We start from the raw sequence: 21,453 nt of genomic DNA, 5'->3' as shown, positions 1-21,453 counted from the left end.
AAAAATAGCAGCCACAAGACCAAGATTGAGAACACATGACTGAATGCGCCCACATATCTTTTAATACAAATGAAGAACACTATAGTCATCGAGTCATTAATGCCTTCTGATGCTGTTAAAAGGTTTTACATCGTTAGTGTTTGTATACACAGGATTAAAAAGGCCTTTATTTTCAATAATACTCAGTTATAATAATTATGAATTAATTTAATTGTGTATTGGCATTTAGCTCAAATAATATATGGTCAAAAGAAATGTTACGTTTACACTGTTGAGGTGCAGACCCACATTGACAACTTTGTTACATCAGGTTAGAAGTTCTCATGAAGGTTCTGCGTCAGAGTCAGAAGCAAAGGCTGTATGTAAATTCATATTGTTTGTGTCAAAAGTAAATCATTGTATATTTGTGTTTTTAATGTATTTATAGAAATAAAATAACTTATTTGTTCTATGAAAGACCTGATGTCCTTTTTCCACAACTAAGGAAAGTTTTTCTTCTTGGTGTTTTGTCGAAATTCTCCAGCTTATTATTTTTCCTTTGAAAAGAGATGAAACATTTTACCTATTCATATTGGTGTGTTATAGTCACATCATACATTAAAGCAAACCATAAATGTGAGGCAGACTTTTGAGGTGCAAATCTTTCATTTACTAAAATGTATGTACTGTAAATGTTAATCATGCTACTTTGAGAATTACAACATATTGTAATGGAGACAAAATTTAAATGGAAAACAAAAAAAAAAGTGTTTCCTTGGGAAAACAGAAAAACACTGAAATTTAATTGAGCATCAATAGGGACTGATGGTGGATAAAAATGGCTCCCAAACGTATGAGCTGCAGGATAATTGATGTGCATAAAATAAAGGCATATGGCCACTTTGCTCCCTCAAGCATTCAATGGTGATGACAGTGGGACAGAAGTCTTTCTGAAAGCACAAATAACCATTTCTTGTTCATGCTACATCATTTCATCACACGTCATATTCAGTTCATCAAATCGCATTTGTGCATCATAGTGATCCATCAGGATCAAAGTACAAATCATTTAACAATGGGACAGTACTGAATAATGATCACGTGTTGCATGTCTTCTTTCTACTCTGATCTCCCCATTTATTATCACTTCATTAAAACAGTGGAATGAAAAACAAGTTTTACAAACGTAATCTTGGAAAAAACTTACAATAGTTAAGTATCTAACTTTCACATGTGTAGGAATTTCCAAACATCAAAATGGATTAAGTCTAATTATTTTTCGTTCATTAATAAATCATTTATGTGTTAAACATCTAATCAGAATGACATCGCACAAATTCCTTGTGCTTGCAAAATAAGTTAAAAAAACAAATAAAACTTTTTCTAATCCCTCCTTTCACCCCTCCGATCCCTCACCCCCCTTGCAGTCCCTTAAGGGCCTAGTTGAACTTTGAGCTGTGTTCTTCTACAGGCACGGCATCAGCCGCCTCACTTCCTCGGGCTGAGGTCCGTTGTGCAGCCTCGGGGCTGTCATTGGCAATTTGTCCATGGCTTTACCGCCAGGCCCGGTTGAGCAGTTTGACTTCTGCCAGGCGTTTGCTGATCATGGTGGCAAAGAAAAGGGCAAAGAGTACACTACTGATCAGCATGTAGTCGTAGTCGTCTTTCAGTACGTCAAACTGCTTGGAGGGATAGACGCGTGTCTGGTAGATGTCCAGACCGTATGCCACCACCTACAAGTAAGATAGAAGTTAGATTTACTTGAAGAGAAGAAAACTGCGTTGATTGCATCAACACATGTTTTGGATGGATATACATTTCTATGCCTATTTTACAGCTTTTAAGACCATTATTCATCTTAACATAACATTGTTGTTAGTGTTATGAAAACAGACTTACCAGGCAAGTCGACTCCAGTCCAGAGGGGGCAGTGTAAATCCCTCGCACTCTTGACACGGTCTGATTGTAGTTGATGAACCATTCAGTTCTGATCATCAGCTCTGGTGCGTAGGGTATAAGGTTCTCTTCACTGGAGGACGGGTCAACACGTTAGACAGAGTTAGACAAAAAAAAAGTGAATTACATTTTCTAACCCTCTGGTATCATTCAAATTTACTACCCTTTATTTTTTGAAAATGTTTAAATATTTGTTAGTTTCAGGACTGAAGTTGATTAGAAGAGTTAACCCAAAAAAGTGTGGGATTTTTTATAGCAGTTTTTTGAAAGTGAAAAGTTTTGTCCTGAATGGCCTTGAAGTGTAATACATGTGTACATTGTATTGTAGACTAATATGAAAAAATGTATCCAGAAAGAAAACCTTCTTATAAAAGAAAAAATCATGTCACGGTGACAGTCAAAATTAATCTGAATAAAGAGTAATAAATTACCCATTTGGACAAAAATGTCAAAAGTGATACCAGAGGGTTAAACCAAGCCTGACTGAATAAAAGACTCACCGGCTTTGCTCAGTTACTATTTCTGGCCTCCGAGGGTCAAGGAACATCTTGGGTAATGACAGAATCCCTCCAGAAGGTAAGCCAACTGTGTCAAAGAAAAGCAAAACAAACCTATTAAAAAAAGGGCAACGGGCAGAAGAATGTTGAAAAGACCTTGTTGTTGTTGTAAAGCACTGCAGCCCTTTAGACTGGATCGGGTTGAGACTTACTGAGCAGATGGCGGCTGGTGATGCCCTTCTCCGTCAGTGTGGCCTCCAGGGTGGAGATGGAGGAGGGGAAAATGTAAGACTGCTGAAGCACCTGAGGAGCATGTGGCCGATCCAGTGAGCTGAACACGGTGCTGTTGTAGAGCTCCATCCCTTCGTACAGTTCAATGACGGAGAACTCGTTCCTGCGGGACTTGGTGCTCCAGTATTCGTACTGAGGAGTCAAACAGAGGCAGGTGATACATTCAGTCATAAAATGACATGGCCCAGAAGGCATCGCATGTCACTTTTAACCATACTTATTTCAGCTGCAGTCACTCAACAGTCTGACTTAAGTACTAAGTAGTACTCACCACCACCCAGTTCTCAGAGTGGACAATATGCACCGGTCCTTTGGTCTTTCTCTGGACAGCCTCGTGGATGATGCGACCGGTCACGCCATCGATCAGCATGATCCCGATGAAGCTTCTCTCCTGATGTGTGTCTGTGCTCTCGGTCACCACGGCCAGTAGGTTGGGGTTCAGGTACTGGAAGAAATTAGATCAAACCAAATTCACCATCTTAATCAAAGCAAAAAATTACTTAATTAAAAATAATTTCAATATTTAATATGTAATTGGCCAGCTACATTTTAGACTGATTGACTTTAGTTATTAAGGTGTCTCTTTTTTTTGTTCAAGGTAAGGGTCACCAGAGTTACATTTCAAAACAGAGCTCCAATGACCTAAATATAAAAAAGATGTAATGCGATGTGTCCGTGTTTATTCAGAAAAACGTTTGAACTATGCATTTACAAATATAGACAGGAACCCAAGGAATCACAAACTATTAAAAAAGGGCTAGTTAGAAGCGGCCACTAAAATCAAGTGAGATACGAGAAAAATGAACAGAACAGTGATAGCATATATTTGCTTCACTAGCACCAGGGTCTAAGCTATGGCTTTGGTTTCCCTGTCTGATCCAAAGCAAGATATCTTGACCTTTACTGGGCAGATGATTGGATATTCTTGAAGGATATCAATGGGTTGATTTGTAATGATTTTGGTAACCCTCTTCCCTTTTCCTGTAGTGCCATCCTTTTTCCAACAGCTAACATTGAGCCAGACAGACTGAGCCAGAAAGTGTGTTGTTTGTCCGGTCACACCCTTTTGCGTTGTGTAATGAATCTTGCAGTCTCCATAATGTTAGGACTGGGACTACACCGTTTTTTCAATTATTCTTTAACTTACTTTATAGTATAATACGAGTAATATTAAAAGAAAAATCCTGGGTAATGCAACAAATTATAAGGAGGAACCACAGTAGAAAAACAACTGGTAAATCTTATTCAGAGTCAGTGTTGGAGAGGGGATATGATTCACTGGGGAAACAGTGACTTGAGCTCCAGTATTTCTTGGAAACACGTGTTTTATGCTTACATCACGACGGGGAGTGACTCTGCGTCTCTGACTGAATTAGTAAAGAAGAAAGTGGAGAGAACTATGACCAAATCCAACATCAATAGGAGTTACAGTATAGTTTTCAAACTTTCCAATACACACTCACAGCATTATACTTTAAAGGGGTCGTTATCATACCTTATATAGGACACTACGGTCTCCCATTACTCTGCCCTGGGAGTGCACATGCTCATTGGGCCTTTTCCCTTTGACTGAGACAATCTTCTGCACCTCAGTCGGGACCACGACTTCCCATATCAGCTCGGTCGACAAGTCCTGAGGGCACAAAAACATCCACATTCATTCAGTCATGTATCAATTCACTGAAGCTCACTGTGAGAACGGTGATCTATAAACAGATTCCTGGCTAGAATGCTCATTCTTAGAATACTTTAGGCATTATTGCACATGTCCATTTGCTTTTCCCACTTATTATAGTATAGTGCTTTATTGGAAGAACATCGCTAAAAAGAAGAAGAAGAAGGTTCACTTGCCGTTCGTAGCCTGTAGCCAGAAAGTCTTCCCTGGCTGGAGTCGACAAGATAAAAGAATATGGATGAGGCCATCTCCTGGAGCTGCTGCAGTACATTCTTTGTAGAGGGAAAAGCAGACACCTATGGAAAGAAAGATACAACTTTTACAAGCTGGTTCTGGGTCAACAATATCTCTCCCATAAAGAAAATGTGGACAGAGAGCACATTTGGAAATGGGGAGAAAAAATGTCTTTGAAACACATCATGTAGAAGGCCTGTATCTATATAGTCTATTCAGAATGTTGATCTGGTGGGTGGGGAGGTTTCTGCTTTGCCACTGACCTTGTACTGGTCGTCCACGAGAAGTAAGACTTTAGCATAATCCTGGTCATTGAGAGGCAGCATGAGTGACTGGAGGATGGGCTGAGACAGAGCGGGTGGAGTGACGTGATTCTTCTTTCCAAAGATGGGGTTAAATACATGGAGGGAAGCCAGGCCTGTGTCCTGTGTCCGAAGAAAAACAAACCCCCCAAAAATAAATACACACCACGACAGTGACACGGGTCCAAGAAATGTTTTCCTTTCAAACTGCATGCTCAGTGAACACTATGGCAATAAAAAGACTTGAGGTTATCAATCTTGAAGGTGCACACTCTTTTTGAAATTTGCCAATTTTACTGTAAATGTATTTGCTGTATTTATGTTTGTGTGGCCCACAATATAATGACATTAATTCATTCTCCACAATGCTCAGAGCCCTTGTCATTGGATAGTACCTTGTCTTTGATGAGCAGTGTGCACTGTGGCGGATGAGGGAAGTGCGCAGTGGTCCGTTGCACCATTAGTTTGAATGCTGAATTAGATGGGATGTTTTCCAGGTAGTGCCTCCATAAAATAGTTCCGGTCTTGCTGTCGATCCCGAAGAGCTTAAACAGAAAAGTAAAGCAAAATGGTTTATAAAGGGTGAACTTTAAGAGGAGAACTGTGCAGGACCTGATGGAGTCTGTGTGTATATATACAAGTATTTAATTTCGCTTTAGTCATGCCCGTGTAAAAACAACAACAAATGAGCAGGAACTTGTTTGACAGCAAGCGTGCAGCACAGCTAATGTCTCCCGACACACTAACAAACAGTAAATAAATGGGAGGGGCTAGGCTTTGAGTCTTGTACCTTCCCGGATGCAGTAACCATAACCATCATCTTCTGCAGATTGAACTCGTCTCTGGACAAGTTCTCGATGGTCACTTCATTTTTCACTTGACTGCGGGGCTTGCGTGCATCGTAGAACATCTTCCAGAGGTGGGAGATCCAGGCCTGCAGCAGGATGAGCTGAGAGGAGAGCCTCTTCAGCACCATGGAAAACAGGCCGTCTGGGCAAAATTGCAGATAGCAAAATGTAGATTAAAGCCACATTTAAGGATGTCACTTGAAAGTCACAACTTCTGGGAAATTTCTTGTAGAGGTTATTGTGGACTCGTCATTGCAGGCAAAGCACAGGTGAACCATACAACACTAATTGACAAAGAAAGGTTTAGTGTGTATATAGGGGTTTCAGTCAAACTTAAGATCCATTAATCAAGTTTAGTTGAAGAAGAGCATAGCATTACCTTGAATAGCTGAATCCAAGCGCAGCATTAAAAACGGGACAAAAAAAGAAAAGTGAAGCGGACAGCAACAAAGTCAACACACCGAAGACAATAAAATTTAAAAAACTATAACCCTGGTGAATAAAAGGTGGATTTAGCAATTCCTTTTGTTAAAATCAGTGAATATCTGCTCACAATAAGCTATTTGTCCGTACCGTTAAGTAAAATCTGTGTTAATACACAGCCCAGGTTCTGTAACGGGCATGTTGCTAGCTACAGAGGGCCCTTTGATTACATAACCTTGTTTACATTCTAGTTTATAGAGCCTAGGCTTTGCATTAACACCGGGGTTTTGTTTCAATGCACACACACAGCACGGACTGGTAGCGGATCGTGAGGAGATATTCACTGATTTTGACTACAAGCATTCTCCAGAATCGCTGACTCCACCTTTGAAAGCAGGTGCGGAGAAGATGAAGCAAGAGCAAAAGTAAAAGCAACAATTCAGTGGACTTAATTAGTTCAATATTTGGACAGCTTTGACAAAATACAGCTTAGATTAGGAATTGGACATCTGCCTGAAGTGTGTAAGACATGCAAATAAAATTACAGAGTGGCTAGGACAGACTGAAAACAGTGAAAATAATTGATAAAAATATAGAATATTAATTCACTGCACAAATGAAAGCTTTACAGTTGAGAAGTTCCAACATGAAGGGATTTCTGTCCGACATTTACCAGCCTTTTTGCCGAACTCTCCCTCCAGCTCGGCCTGCGTTCCTGTGAGAGGCAGATCTACCATTTCCATTGTCACCACATCTGACAGGGCCTCCTCTCTTGTCCACATCACACGCCCTGGAACACAAGACTCATTATTGTTCCGTCATCCTTCATTCCACTTTCCACACCCTGGGACAGTATGCAGTTTGTTGTGACGCTTTCCATGAATTACGACATGAACGCCCCCCTCGCCCCCATATGCTGTGGAAAGAACAAACGTATGTGCACTGTGCATTACGAAAGACCGAGAGCCTGTCAGTGGTTAGACGTTGGCACTTTTTTACAATGATTAAGAAGCGGAATGTAGTCAAGTGTTATCACGAGGCAAAGCATGGCTCATCAGTCTCTTTGCACTGGAAAGACGGAATGGATCGGTAAACACAACGAGTGAAGGGTTTATGTTACTCTTCACATAAACCATTTGGCTTGAAGCCATGAATCCCATGTGATTCAGTTCACCCCACTAACTGCATAACTGCAAACACCTGTATTATATATATATATATATATACACACACACACACACTATATATTTGCAGACAGTGGTGCATCCCAATAAAATATATAAGATTCTACATATAGATTCACCCTTTTCAATTTCCACAGGAGCAGGATGGGAAAAAATATCAAAGGAAAGTTATAGTCTTGTAAATAGTGACCCTGCAAGATCCCTTTTCTTTGCAAAATTGTATAGACTGACTTAAAACTCCGTGACTTATGACACATTGGGCCGGTTTCGCAGACATGGATTAAGCCTAGTTTTGGACTAAATTGTACTTTCAATGGACAATCTCCATTCAAAATTCCATTTAGTCCAGGACTAGTCTTAATCCATGTCTGTGAAACTGGCCCATTGTCTTTAGATCTGATAGGAGGTCAGACTTTCAGAGTAGGGCTTTCACACCAAAAAGCACCAAAAAGAACTAGTTGACTTTGGCCCCCCCTAGTGGGAAAATAAAAGAAGACACCTTTGCAGACAGTGGTGCATGCCAATAACTCGGATAACATTAACTAGCGCAGAATGAAGTGTCACTCTTTCCAACACTGAAAAAGCTTAGTGTTTTTTTCCATCCATACCTGGCTGCTGTATGAAAGTCAGTGTGTGGTCTTCAGTCTGCACAATGACCCTGTAGCCAACAGAATCATCTTTCTTCAGGAATGCCTGTACATGAAGCTGGAAGATGGTATAGAAATGACACTGAGTGCATGTTCCAAATGGAATTGACTTGATTTGGAATTGAATAGTTAACATCATAATGTGTATTGTGCACAAGCCAGCTCACAAACAAGACTGATATGCTCAGAAAATAATCGCATTGAGTAAAATCTGAAGCCTTGTTTACTTGACAAGCCAGATTTAAAACACGCTGGAGAATAGCTGATAATCAATGTAAACTCACCTTCTCTGGTTTCCCACCATTAGGATCCATATTGAAAATCAGTGTTGTGTCTAGAAGTCTGCGTCCAGATTCTGCACTGAAGAGGTTAAGACTGCAGGCCTATGTGGAAGAAAGTAGATCATCACATCATCCACTATGCTTTGAAAAATAGATTATTTTCTTTTTCAAGGTCAAAAGATTTAAAAATATCTGTACATTTGTTTCCAAGCAACTGCCTAAAAGAGTTTGTCAGCTTTTGGGTTACAAATATGAAATGTTAATCAAAATCGACATGCAAATAAAACATCAAGCACACAGAGAGACAGACTGCGCATAATCTGCTGATATATACCGTAGTTTGCAGAGAGAGCACAATGACAATGACTGTCTAACCCTACATTTCTCTTTCTGTGATGTCACAGAAAGAGAAATGTAGGGTTAGACAGCGAGACCATAAAACACTCTTTCTGCCTTTTCTCAGGCTAGGATGATCCGATTTCAATTTTTTTTGCACATTTATACTTCATAGGATCTCCGAGTTCAATACACCTTCATATCCCAACCGGTGAAGTAGGCCTTTAACAAACACAATGTAGCATATTTTCACATTAACTTACAGTTTTATTCTTGGGCGACATGACGGCAGCAATAGTCTTCTCTCCAGTGGTTGCAAATGAAACCAGCATAGCCTATGAATTGAGACAAATGAGTCATCAAAACTTTCTTTCATAAATTTTTCTTTTAAATATCACATATCTTAACATATTCTTAATATACATTTCAGAATATAAGAAAATTGCAATAGTGGAATAAACAACTTTGGATCGCAAACATTATGAGTGACAATTGGTCTGGATTTGACAGTCAAAATCCCAATCATGAAAGAACTAAGTGCAAGGTTAAGAAACAGTTACGTACAGGATTGAAATCTCTCAGTGTAACTATCTGCCCATCGTTGTGCTGCAGAAGAAGGTAGTGCTCAGGTCCCAGCTGGAGGAAGAACTCAGACAGAGGCTGTCGAGCCGGGTTGGGCTGTGTGGACACCAGGACCGGATGGAAGCCGGGGGCCACTTCAAGTCCCAGAGACTAGAAGAGGACAAATAGTACAACAACACTGAATACAACATTCACACAGCGATACCAATGTAGGCATGTAAAGACTGAGAGACAGTTCCATTGTGTAGGTAGAGAAATGCAGAGAAACTAGGAGACCTATGCAAACCAATGAATAGGAAATCATTTTATGAAATATAAAAAGGTTTTGGTTGTATTTATTGTGGGTACTTACCTGCAGAGGCACCTGGGCCATTTGTGATTGCTCATGCAAGTCAAGCATGTACAGGGACAAGGTTGCAGAGTCCACACATGTCAACATCCCCTGGCCAACCATTGCACAGCTGCTCTGTATGTTGGACAGCCACGGGGCTTCAACTGAGACCTGAAGACAAGACAAGCAAAAAAGACAAGAATGTGGAATTTGAGGGATACATTTGCAACACTGGTTTGGTTTATTTGATGCATTTTTAAGTTATTCCTTCAAAAAAAGTAACTTAATATATCCTACAAAGCAATTATATATTGCTATTATTAAATCAGGGTTACCTGCTTGATTATCTCTCCATCGTCCACACTGTAAGTGACGATAGTAACATGAGAATTGGGAACAACTCCCAGCGCATACACGTCACCATTGCCACCAGAATACACTGCCTGGTAATCCACGGTTTCACTGCAGATAAAAAAGACAGAAAAATTTAAAAAAATTATAAACCTCCGGCGCCCTTAGCTCAGTTGGTAGGGCGTCCCCCCCATGGGCCTCGGCCAGCAGTGGACCCAGGTTAGATTCCAGCCCGCGGTCGTCCACTGCATGTCACTCCCCTCTCTGCCCCATTTCAACTCTGTCTCTACACTATCAATAAAAGCATAAAAATGCCAAAAAAAATATCTTAAAAAAGAAAAGAAAAGACATCTTGTTGTTTCAAGCATTTGAACTAAGGAAATCAATATTGTTTGCATATTCATGGCATCTGGATCATTTTGAAGGGTCATACGTTTTTTTTTAAGTCTTCAAACTTCAATTTCAGGGAAGACATGCTCATCTTGTACAAAAACTGTGTCCAATAAAAATGTACATGTGCTACTTGCCTTTCTGGTAGATTCTCGATCCATTTTTGATGACCATTAGAAAGGTAATGGAGAGAGAGGATAGTTTTCTTCAAAACTGCCACGTGTTTCACGTTGTCGTGCTGTCCAACCAAACATGCCGACTGGAAGCTAAAACAAAATAGTTTAAAAAAAAGGCAGTTATCATCTGATCAAATTGAATTGAAATTCTACTCTGGCATAAAACTGGCATCCAAGGAGATAATCACCTGCCGGAGTCGAGCACAACCTCCCAGTTCAAACCACCGACATTTGTCTCCCAAGAGCGCAGCAGGCGGCCATCACCAACCACCAGCACAGCGTCTAGGAGAAAACAACAGTCTGATGAGTTTCTCTGCTTTCAATTAGAAAAAACCTATGTAAGCTCAACTGCAATGACATTATTCACCTTGTCCATGTTGCAGAAGAGCGTCGATGTTTCCCTCTGGCCCAGTCTTATCTACTTGTCGCCACACTGTAGACAAACATTGAATAAATATTTGTATAAGAACAACGTATTTTAACTGAGACTGACTTTATGTACTTGGTTCTATTACAAAACATAAACAAACTACTCACAGAGTTCTCCAGTCCTAGTGTTGAGTGCAGCAAAAACATTGTTCTCTGTTGCCAGCAGCACCTTTTTGGATGACTGAACCTGTGCGTCGAAATGAGAGAAGCGAACCTTGCCAACATATTGCTGCCTCCTGTGAATCAGAACACAGAGAACAAGCTGTCAACATCAGGCTATCGCTACCCACAACTCTAATTTGAAAGAAAGAAAGAAACTAGCAAAATATTGGTGGAAGATGACATGACACCATTTTTTATTTTATTTATTTTTTAATCAGATTAGTTGTGTTGTCCACACACTTAGAAAGACATCGCAATCACATTAACAAGAAGTTATGGGCTTATTAGACCTAATATCAAATCAAAAATGAATACAGAATATATTCTATTGTATTCATTTTTATATTTTTTTGGCCTGGTCCTTCTACTATATAGTCCAGCCCTAACACCGGGTCGCAGCTAGTGGATGTGACAGGTGTTAGCAATAGCTTGTCCAAATGAAAACATGGCTCTTAATAAAAAAACGATAGGATAGCTCTGTAGATTCTTCTTACCAGTCAAATTTTCCTACTTGATCCTCGAACACAGCCCCGACAATGCCGCATAACATAATACATTTTAGCAACAACGAAATTAGCTTTGCCATTGCTGCAGTAGCTCTGGCTTGCTTGAAAGGGGGAAGGAAGTCGGAAGTTGACTGGCTTACTTTTTGCCTAGTGGCGGAGAGGTGCTGCCCCCTACAGGTTAGAGCGATACGCAGCTTCAATAACTGTAAACACTAGAATAAACTGTATAAATACAGAATTTTCATGTGTCCACAAAATCCTGAATGCCGTGTAAAAAATATTATAATTTTAATGCTATGATTTAATATTCTCTGAATAAAATGTTAGGCTGGCTCTGTGCTGGGGACTGCTGTAGAGACACTAAAGTTGGTTGTGGAGAGAAAGACTTTGGACAAGCTGCTTGAGATCTGGTCAGCCCTACACGGCCTACGGTCAGACAGCAGTATGTGTTGGAGTTTAGTGGAGGCTACTTCAACGCCGCTGTAAACATTTTAATACACTTTTGATTTCCGATTATATCCTACTGAAACAATACAATTTCCCATCTGTGATGAATTATCTATCTATCTATCTATCTATAGATCTAGTTAAACACCACTTAACTGTGTAATATTAAGGAGTAAAGATGATAAATAAGTGCTAATGTTAGGCATTTGTTTATTTGTGTAAATCATAAATGTATGACATTTATTTATTTATTGTATAATCAGACCTTTAATGATAACAGTTCCTTGGGTCACATTAATCACAATTTCGGGTGAAATGGTGTTAGCCTGACTGTTGACAGTTTGAGCAAACTGTGAGTGTGCTCCTAATCCGACTGTTTGTGTGATGAGATTGAGACTGTAAACAGATTGTGAGCGCCCCCTGTCATTTACCTCCACAGAGTCTTCCTCCAGCAGCGAGTTTGTTCTATGGGATTGCAAGATGGCGTCGAGCGGAGGAGATGGGGAGCACGAATGGACAGCGGCAGTGCGACCGCTTTTATCAGCCTCGTACACCGCTTTTGAAACGAAAGAGCTACCTCAGCTTATTGGATCTATAATCAACAGGTAACCGCTGAAATGTCAATTAGCAGGCTGTCTTTATTTGCTCAAATACTGGCAGTGTCCGCCCCTGGCTAACCTGCTAATTTAGCCTGGTGTAGTCAAGTTTGATGGGGGACGTTACCCGCACGGCTACGTTAGCGGCTAACAAGCTACTCAAGCTTAATTTACGCTAGCATGGAGTCAGTTGGCTAACGTAAGCTAACCTACTCAAAATGCAATTTAGCTTGTCATGACAGGTACCGCACAACCTTTTTGAAACATGGCACGACTTCTGATTGTTTGACGTCGAAATGAATGTAACATTGTCGCTGTACAAGCGTTAGCCGATGTCGCACTGTTACGTTTAGGAAATTTGCTTCATCATAAGCTAGCTAACACAAACATTAGCGAGTACGCTAACCAAGGGGCCTTCCATACGAACTGGAAAACGTAACGTTGAGAGTCTACAGTGATAATTGACCACGTCAGCTAACATATTATGGCTTAATACGATTGTCTGTATGATGAATTTGCCATATCCAATCTACAGTGGAAATGTCAGCTGGCAGTTTATGTATGAACTGGTTAAAAGGCAGCTAGTTAAATGTCTGCTGTGTGTTTGTGGCTCGGCTGGAGGTAGGCGGGGACCCTGTACTCCGCACTCCTGTTTCATGAGGTGTTGAGCAGTCCTTAGTATTTTGCTCATAAAACGATAGCTCTGGCGGCGTTGTTATTCAATGTAAGGCTAAATGTCATGTGGGAATGTACACTGGTGTAGTGCATTCGACAAGAGTGATCTTGCCGTTGGAGCCAAGCATAAGTATTTGAGTAGTTTTCAACTAAAACTAGGTGTAATAATGGAATAAACATTTCGCCCTTTAAACTACCTATGCATACATGACCACCTGGTGATTATCAAGTCTGTCGTGTCTACACAATAACCAGGTTGTCATATGATACTCCTGTTTCGTGGTTACATGAACTGATCGCTCTGGGCGTTAAAGTGAAAAGCTTCCTGCAATGTTATTAGGTTTCATTTTCTGAAGCAACATTTAACCTGTTATGATCAGCGGCACAGGTGCCTGGCTTGTTCGTTTCGTTTTCAAATGAAAGGACGATTTGTTATCAATTACTTTTCTAATTATCATAAGTTTCTAATTACCATACGTTTTTGGTCAAATTCACTGAGCTTTGAGTGGCATAATGGCAATGCTGAGTTAGTGCTGCTACATAATTTGATGTCAACAAACTTGGTAGTTTGGTTGACACCAAACTATGGTCTTTTCCATTATTTATTATTTATTAATTTTTAAGGAACTGAGAGCAGAGACTGTAAATGATCCTAGCTGATAACACGGAAATGAGGTGGAATAAACAGCCGCAGGCATCATGATGGGTTTGAAATGTTCATCCTGTTAGCAGAACTTTGGAGTTTGTTTTAGGATAAGTTATTGGAGTAAGAGCAGTGTTTTGTAACTTTTTTCTGTGTATTTAGTTGTATAGGTGATAGTGGATACTTTGAACTGATATTGTCATGTTGCATCCTTCTTTGCATAAGCCATGTTAATAAATTTGGCCCTTGGTCACAGATGAAAGAGGTGTAATTTGGCTTGCAGTTTTTGCCAGGGGTTGAAAAATGGTTTCGAGACAGCAGTCAGCAGAAACCTTACATCACAGCTGTGTGTTTTTTCAGGTGTTTTTGGAGCTCTAATTTAGCCTCGGCCGGGTTTGCCCTGTTGAAATAGTTCATCTAGCCAAAGAGCAGATCTGTCAGACAATAAAAGAGACCGCATAAATGGTGTGATCAAAGACATTCTTACATTTATCAGAACTCCTTACTTACAAACTTTCATGGTCCTGGAAATGTGGTGAAATACATGTTCTCATCTTGGAAGCTTTAATTGTTATGCAACTTGTCTGTGACCGCACACAAGTAATTAGACAGACACAACATTCTAAATGAATCCAGAGGTAATACAATGCCAAACATAATGCCACACACCATTTAACTTCTCATCCTTGGCACAGTCACAATGACATTTACAAGTGTGTGAATAATGCCTCGTTTCCACCGAGTAGAGCGGGTCGGATCAGAGCGGCTCAGAGCGGGACAGCTCACTTTTAAGAATCTCGGTGTTGTTTCCACCACGGACCCTACCCTTACTGGTGGGGCGGGGTTTTGTCTGGACTGCGATAGCCGCCGCCAGAATGTGGGTTAAACTATCGGGCTGTGGAACAACTGTGGTCAAGCCAGCGGTCTCTCGTTTTTGCTTGGTCAAACCAGCCGCTTCTTTATTTATTCCCCCCGTGTTGTTGTGAGCACAGAGACGGCTCGGTGCAAGTTGCAACTGATAGAGACAGTGAGCGAACAGCGCTGGCTGCGGCAGCTACGTGACATCGTAGCAGTGGGACACAGTGTAGCCAACTGATTCATTTAATGACAAGGAAAAACACCACACAATAAACAGTGCCGCGCTCACAAGCCAGCGATCTCTCGTTTTTGCTTGGTCAAACCAGCTGTTTCTTTATTTATTCCCCCCGTGTTGTTGTGAGCGTGTATTTACTAGCCTACTATCTATGGCGAAAACACACAGAGACGGCTCGGTGCAAGTTGCAACTGATAGAGACAGTGAGAGAACAGCGCTGGCTGCGGCAGCTACGTGACTAGTGGGACACAGTGTAACCAACTGATTAATTTATTGACGAGGAAAAACACCACACAATAAACATTGCTGTGCTCACATTTTCGCCAATACACAAGACTCTCTTCACTCTTGCCGAGATGACTACACATGGCGGAAATGATTATTTCGACCAATCAAATGACGGCTCCGCCGTTTCGGCCCGCTTTCAGGCGGCTAGTACCCCTACGGAGGAGTACTGAGATCGGGAGCGGCTCAGAGTGGTTAGGTGCGCTTAAACCGTACCCTACCCAACTTTTGGCAAATGAAAAGCCAAACTAACCGAACCGCTCCGATCCGACCCGCTCTACTCGGTGGAAACGAGGCATAAATACTCGTCTGTGTTGAAGTAGGTTACTTGACTGTTGCTAAATGTTATGGGTCTAGGTGGTATTGAGTACATTGGGCTTATGTGTTTCTCATACAAACACCATATCAACTTCCGTTTTTTCTGTTACTCCGAACTTTCTATTCCAGTCAGAAAAATGATATAAAGATTTCTATGTTAAATTAACTAGGGCGGAATAAATAATTGATTTCAAATCAAAGTCTGGATTTAGAACAATGAGATTAGCAAATGACAAAGGCCGCAATTTAGGATATTCCATGCAGCATGTCTGGCCTAGAGTTTAAACTGTTGTGTCAATGGTTAACAAAGTAATGCGGTCCTCCTTGTGTGACAGTCATGTTCACCAATCAGAAGTGGCCCAAGGGGACTTGTTATACGTCCAACAATAACAAGCACATGAAACATTTAGGAAACGTTAATTGTGTGGTGTTTCAAAAGGATGTGAAGTCAAGTTTGACAATTGAGGGAGTATTTTAGCTTTCAGACAACAGAAGGTATTGTGTAAGACCAGTTGTGAATCTGTAGCCACATGGCAAGGCAACACCACAAGCCTATCTCAGCACTTGAAACAGCACCACAAGAAGTTATTAGACCAGCAGTGTTTCCCACTAATGTATCATTCCGTGGCGGGCCGCCACACTTTCATTTTGCCCCGCCACACTTTAATTTTTAATTTTTTTTTATATATGTATATTTTACTATTTAAAAAATATAGGCTACATGTATACATTTCATTTGCAATGCGCGAGTTTCACTTGGAAACAATAGCATTTCCGCATAAAAATCTTTAACGTGTGATTCGCGCTGTGATCTCAAGAAACAATATTTCCTTCAATCATGGACGTATTATCAAAGCGCCGCTTGAGGGATCGAGGCTTCAATCTCCCCGAGTCAATCAGCCCCTCCCCCTGCGGTGTCAACACGCGCTGTGACTGTATTGCCTTTGAACACTCTCATTTTTTCAAAGTAAACGCTTCGGACCCCGCGGGACACTCAGTTAAGAGCATCGAGGGGGTGCCGAGAGGCAGGGGCTGGGACAGACGGTAGCTCGCCTCGCGGCGGACCGTCGGCTCGATCCCGAGATCCAACTACGAGCTTTTTAACTGCAGCAACTTTAAGATACGCTATTGGAGCTGGAATTACCGCGGCTGCTGGCACCAGACTTGCCCTCCAATGGATCCTCGTTAAAGGATTTAAAGTGTACTCATTCCAATTACAGGGCCTCGAAAGAGTCCTGTATTGTTATTTTTCGTCTCTACCTCCCCGAGTCGGGAGTTGGTAATTTGCGCGCCTGCTGCCAGAATATTGTGAGCTATCCTTCGTGATTGTAGTCACAGTTATTTGAGTACTAGTAATTCAACAATCTAATAAAACAAAAGGGCGCTTGTGTTCACTCTTTTGAACCACAGGTAACCACCACCTTTGCTTAATTTTTTTGATGGCTCAAATGTGTATCATAGAAAATTATTTATTCATTAACCATTGATAAGTGTGTTAAACTCCATCTTAATCACCATTTATATAGGAATAGTGTTCCTCAAAGTACACCAGATTGATGCATTTAACATTTAAAAGGTACAAAATTTCCCCCCCCACACTTTCAAAAAATTCTGTGGGAAACACTGGACCAGTGTACGTCTTAAAAGTCCAGTGGCATTAGTAATACTGTTGCCAAGTCTAGTAAACAATCTTCAGAGTAATTTGCAACTGTCATTCTGGATGGAAAGGGCTGATGAAGGCACCGTGCGGTAACGAACACCATCACACATTAATAGCTCATTAAAGACATGGTGTCTGATAACAACGTAACGCAGTGAATACTAAACTGAAGCTTGAATTAAGAAAATGATATTGCAAATCATATCACAATATCTGTGAGAGAAATAGCAAGTCTTTATTTTCTGCAAACCTTTCCGCCCTACTGTAAATCCATATTTGACTTATTTAATGATTTCTACCTCTTGTCATTTACAGTGAATCAGACATCCTTCACCATGACAAGCAGTATGAGCCTTTCTACTCATCCTTTGTGGCACTCTCTGCACACTACATCACCACAGTATGTGGACAAAGTATGTATCTTTTAATATCTTTTTAATTGATTCAAAATGTATACCAAATGTAGCCAAAATACATAAATGAAACAGGTTGTGTTTCTTTCATCCACTAAATAATTTTTCCTCTTCTGTTTCTCTTAGTACCGAGAAATCAGCTGCTGTCGGTTGCAGCAGCTTGCAAAGTATTGATTGAGTTCTCATTGCTGCGCTTGGAGAACCCAGACGAAGCATGTGCGGTATCACAGGTGAGAGGAACAATGGGAGATTGTAATGTTGTAGGGACTGCATTTTTTTTTTATGGTCATATGTGCCAGTTTTTTCTGTTTTGAGAGGACATTATTTACTGTATAAACACACACTTTCAATTGAGTAATATTCTTAATTTTTCTCCAGAAACACCTGATTCTTCTAATAAAAGGACTTTGCACCGGCTGCAGCAGACTAGATCGCACAGAAATCATTACTTTCACTGCTATGATGAAATCTGCCAAGTTGCCTCAAACCGTCAAGACCCTTTCAGATGGTGAGTTTTCCTAAAGGGACTAGAAACTATTCGTCACGCATCAACATCATGACATAACACTACTGGTAGTAAAATGATTAAAAAAAAATTTAAGGAAGAACAAGCAAAGTAATTTAAAACTGAAACCAAGTAGCGTTTTGATGAAAAGCTTCTACCTTGGTATTTTTATTATTGGTTAAGTACTTTAATCTGAATTTTCAATGATATTGTTGGCATTGATCAACAATAGAGCTGAAAAATTGACAGAATAATCACATGGGCCTTATTGACAAAATCTTCAAGCTTTTCTACGTGACTGAGAAAATTGTGTTCTTGTTCATTAATTAGTTGAGGACCAGAAGGAGTTACCCAGTGCTGTGAACCCAGAACTTCGACAGAAAGAAGTCCAAATGAACTTCTTCAATCAACTGACTTCAGTTTTTAACCCTGACCTTAGCACCATCTTGGCCTCCCCATCATCAGCACACATGCAGGCAAGTGTTACAGGCCAGCCCTCCAGCTGTCCACTCCATTACTGCCATCAGTAAATGACAGCTGAAGTTAACGACAACAGCTTGTTAACATATGCTCTTACTGGTGTTTCTACTGAAACTACAACTACAAAACTCACCTTAACCCTTAATAATCAACATACAAAGCTGTTGCTCTTTCAATGCATTGACAGTTGTCATTAATAATCATCATAATTTTTATACTTTTCAACCCTCTCCGACTATAGGCTGAGAGTGATTGCGATGACCAAACCACAGATCAAGCAGTTCAGGCCAAAATGAAAAATGCCTTTGTCTCTCAGAATGTGTCAAGCTTACAGGAACTTGGTGAGTAGTTGTTGCTTTGTTGTAGGACATTGGCTCAGATTGCTAACACTAGCAGTTTACAGCTAAACAATATAAGTGTCTTTATTTGAGAGTGTGCTTTTTTCATTAGAGCTAATATCTTCCCCCCCCCCCCTAACCTGTATTCCCAGGTGGGTCTGAGAAGTTGCTACGAGTGTGCCTCAACCTGCCCTACTTTCTACGCTACATCAACCGTTTCCAGGATGCTGTATCAGCTAACTCTTTCTTTATCATGCCTGCCACAGTGGCTGATGCCACTGCTGTCCGCAATGGGTATTTATTTTGTTTATGCAATACTTTAAATATCATCTTTGTATTAGATGAAGTGTTTAAGATGTTTTTTTCTTCTCCCCCATATAATCCTTGACCTTTTTATACTTTAATCTCTTACTCAGATTCCATTCACTGGTGATAGATGTTACCATGGCATTAGACACACTTTCCCTGCCTGTGCTGGAGCCCTTGACACCAGGGAGGTTACTGGATATGACTGTGCTGGCTTTGAGCTGTCTCTATGCTGGTAGGTGACAACTTCCTGTGTGTAAAATAAAGTTATTCTGACCAATGATCACAGCAGAGTTTCCGTTGTCCGGTAATTACCGGTCACCGACCGGAAAAAAATGACGGGGACCGAAAATTCTAATTGTCTCCGGTCAGATTGTCTGGTTGAAATAATTCCCTCTTCACACTTTAAATTGTTTTAAAACATGCTACAGTGATTTTCAACTATTTAATACTACTGAATAGATGAAAAAACATGTTTCATTCATTTAAAACAATAACTGTGTGTAGACTGTAGCGAATGCGTAAAAGGAAAAGGAAAAAAAACTGCATGACGCGCTCTCGTTTTGATTGAATGGACTGTTTACAAACTACAAAAACGGCGACATCAAGCGGGAAAATCGAAGCCTAAGCCACAGCAAAACAAGGACATATTATATATAAGAATGACTTCTTAATACCAAGAAGCAGCCAGTCTAACGTAAGTTGCAATGAAGAAGACTCTGACTCCGGAGAGACAGCTGATGCCCGTGGCTCAGCCGAAACGGAGGGAGAGAGAGCGAGCGAGCGAGAGACTGTTAAACTCATTAGTGCATTTATTTTTTATTTTTTTCAAATAGGCTAGTATTTGATATGAGAAAAGACCTAAACTTTATTTAAAGTAGGCTATAATAGTAGCCTAGGTAAGTCGCTGCAGGCAGCAGGCCTACTGTTATAAGCCAGTATACCTACTGTCGTTTTGATTTTTTATTATGGCTTTCTGACTTGCAGCGTAAATAATTGTGTCCGCACTTTATAATATGACTAGCCAGTTTGTTTTATATGAACGACTCATTATTTTGCGTGTAGACGTGTCAGAGTCATATATCGACAAATCAGTCGATTCATTGACTTTTTGCAGCGGCAGGGCAAACAAATTGCGATCGGAGGTTTCCTTTAAGCACCACAGACAGCGGCCACCGTAATGTTCAGAATTTGCACCAAAGCTCCAATGATAGTAATAAAGAGAAGCTTTATTTAAACGCTGTCCATGTGACGGTGGTGACTGGTTGTATATCGGTTTGCTGTAGACATCTCACGGAGGGAAGCGGCTGTTTCACTTTACTTTTTCTCCGGTTGCGCAGTCAGTTTGGCGACATGGCACTGTGATTTTCGGGCTCGATAAATGTAATCAGATAGCGGAAGCCTTCCCACCCTGGCAGCCCTTACGGGCGGAATATCCCCGATTATGATTTTAGTCGTCAAACCACAGAGTCTGTCTGCGCATCGGCTCACTCTCTCACACTGGCGAGGTGTCACGGTGAAACGCTGCTTTCCTCGGACGAAGGCTTTTTTATAAACATCCCAGTCGTAAATGGGTGTTATAACTTTATGCTGCATAATTTGCATTGCACTATTTTCTCATTTGTTTGAAAAAAATCTCCAAACCATTTGTGAAGCTGACATTTTCATGTACACACATAGCAGAAGTGAAGCTCCTGCAGTGCGCTCACAACCACACATTTAACTCGCATACGGCTGCGTCTGACGTCTTCCATTTCCAACAAAAATCATTATAATAATACAATTATTTTGAGATTTCAGTCGGCTACGAGTCGAAAATCGGTGTTGAGTCGACATTTTTCACAAAGTTCTAGGCAAAAACTGCTGTTTTATTTCCTCTGCTTTTGAAGTGAAAAATATGCCTAGCCTATCGGCACATTAAATGTTTTGTGCTTTGATTGAATTGTGTTGTCGTCACTGCCTGTTGAAAGTAGCCCACATTTAAATATAGTAGGCTAAAAATATACATGCCTTGATGATATCAATCTTTATATACAGTAGTTGCTTATCAATAGGCCTACTTGAACTGGATTTTTCCGATATGACCGTTAATGAAACCTGGTCACATGACCGGC

The 21,453-nt window shown here is 40.6% G+C and overlaps 2 protein-coding genes across 12 annotated transcripts in view; one reads left to right on the top strand and one right to left on the bottom strand.

Annotated features, from left to right (window-relative positions):
- Positions 1 to 20: 20 nt before the first annotated feature.
- emc1 (ER membrane protein complex subunit 1) lies at positions 21 to 11,678 on the bottom strand. The gene is made up of 22 exons (XM_080031219.1): positions 11,569 to 11,678; positions 11,021 to 11,148; positions 10,851 to 10,916; positions 10,672 to 10,765; positions 10,445 to 10,573; positions 9,902 to 10,028; positions 9,588 to 9,737; positions 9,218 to 9,385; positions 8,917 to 8,988; positions 8,321 to 8,419; positions 7,998 to 8,094; positions 6,879 to 6,995; positions 5,725 to 5,924; positions 5,330 to 5,479; positions 4,896 to 5,057; positions 4,575 to 4,694; positions 4,219 to 4,356; positions 2,995 to 3,168; positions 2,645 to 2,855; positions 2,436 to 2,520; positions 1,879 to 2,008; positions 21 to 1,712 (listed from the first exon to the last, which is right to left on the bottom strand). Exons 1-22 carry the CDS (start codon positions 11,658 to 11,660, stop codon positions 1,533 to 1,535), a joined length of 2,889 nt encoding a protein of 962 aa, XP_079887345.1. The 5' UTR covers positions 11,661 to 11,678; the 3' UTR covers positions 21 to 1,532.
- Positions 11,679 to 12,502: 824 nt separating this feature from the next.
- Positions 12,503 to 21,453, top strand: part of ubr4 (ubiquitin protein ligase E3 component n-recognin 4) — a 52,494-nt gene continuing 43,543 nt past the window's right edge. For all 11 annotated transcript variants that reach the window (XM_080030949.1, XM_080030948.1, XM_080030940.1 and 8 more), the window contains exons 1-8: positions 12,503 to 12,632; positions 17,613 to 17,710; positions 17,837 to 17,940; positions 18,089 to 18,218; positions 18,546 to 18,691; positions 18,937 to 19,036; positions 19,186 to 19,327; positions 19,450 to 19,574. In XM_080030949.1, coding sequence (XP_079887075.1) covers positions 12,508 to 12,632; positions 17,613 to 17,710; positions 17,837 to 17,940; positions 18,089 to 18,218; positions 18,546 to 18,691; positions 18,937 to 19,036; positions 19,186 to 19,327; positions 19,450 to 19,574 — 970 coding nt within the window. In that variant the 5' untranslated portion in view covers positions 12,503 to 12,507. The remainder of the gene's footprint in view (positions 12,633 to 17,612; positions 17,711 to 17,836; positions 17,941 to 18,088; positions 18,219 to 18,545; positions 18,692 to 18,936; positions 19,037 to 19,185; positions 19,328 to 19,449; positions 19,575 to 21,453) is intronic.

Source organism: Ammodytes marinus, assembly GCF_949987685.1.
Source record: "Ammodytes marinus genome assembly, chromosome: 7".
NCBI classification, from domain to species: domain Eukaryota; kingdom Metazoa; phylum Chordata; class Actinopteri; order Uranoscopiformes; family Ammodytidae; genus Ammodytes; species Ammodytes marinus.
The sequence above is the reverse complement of the archived record's forward strand: the minus strand, read 5'-3'. Positions and strand labels throughout refer to the sequence as shown.

What these genes read in the sequence shown, in the direction of transcription:
- emc1 (XM_080031219.1), bottom strand. Translation starts at nt 11,660, where the DNA reads ATGGCAAAGCTAATTTCGTTGTTGCTAAAATGTATTATGTTATGCGGC. An exon ending in CTGGCTACAGGCTACGAACG is followed by an intron (nt 4,357 to 4,574) that starts GCAAGTGAACCT and finishes TTGTGCCCTCAG; the next exon opens with GACTTGTCGACCGAGCTGAT. An exon ending in ACTCTGAGAACTGGGTGGTG is followed by an intron (nt 2,856 to 2,994) that starts GTGAGTACTACT and finishes TTGACTCCTCAG; the next exon opens with TACGAATACTGGAGCACCAA.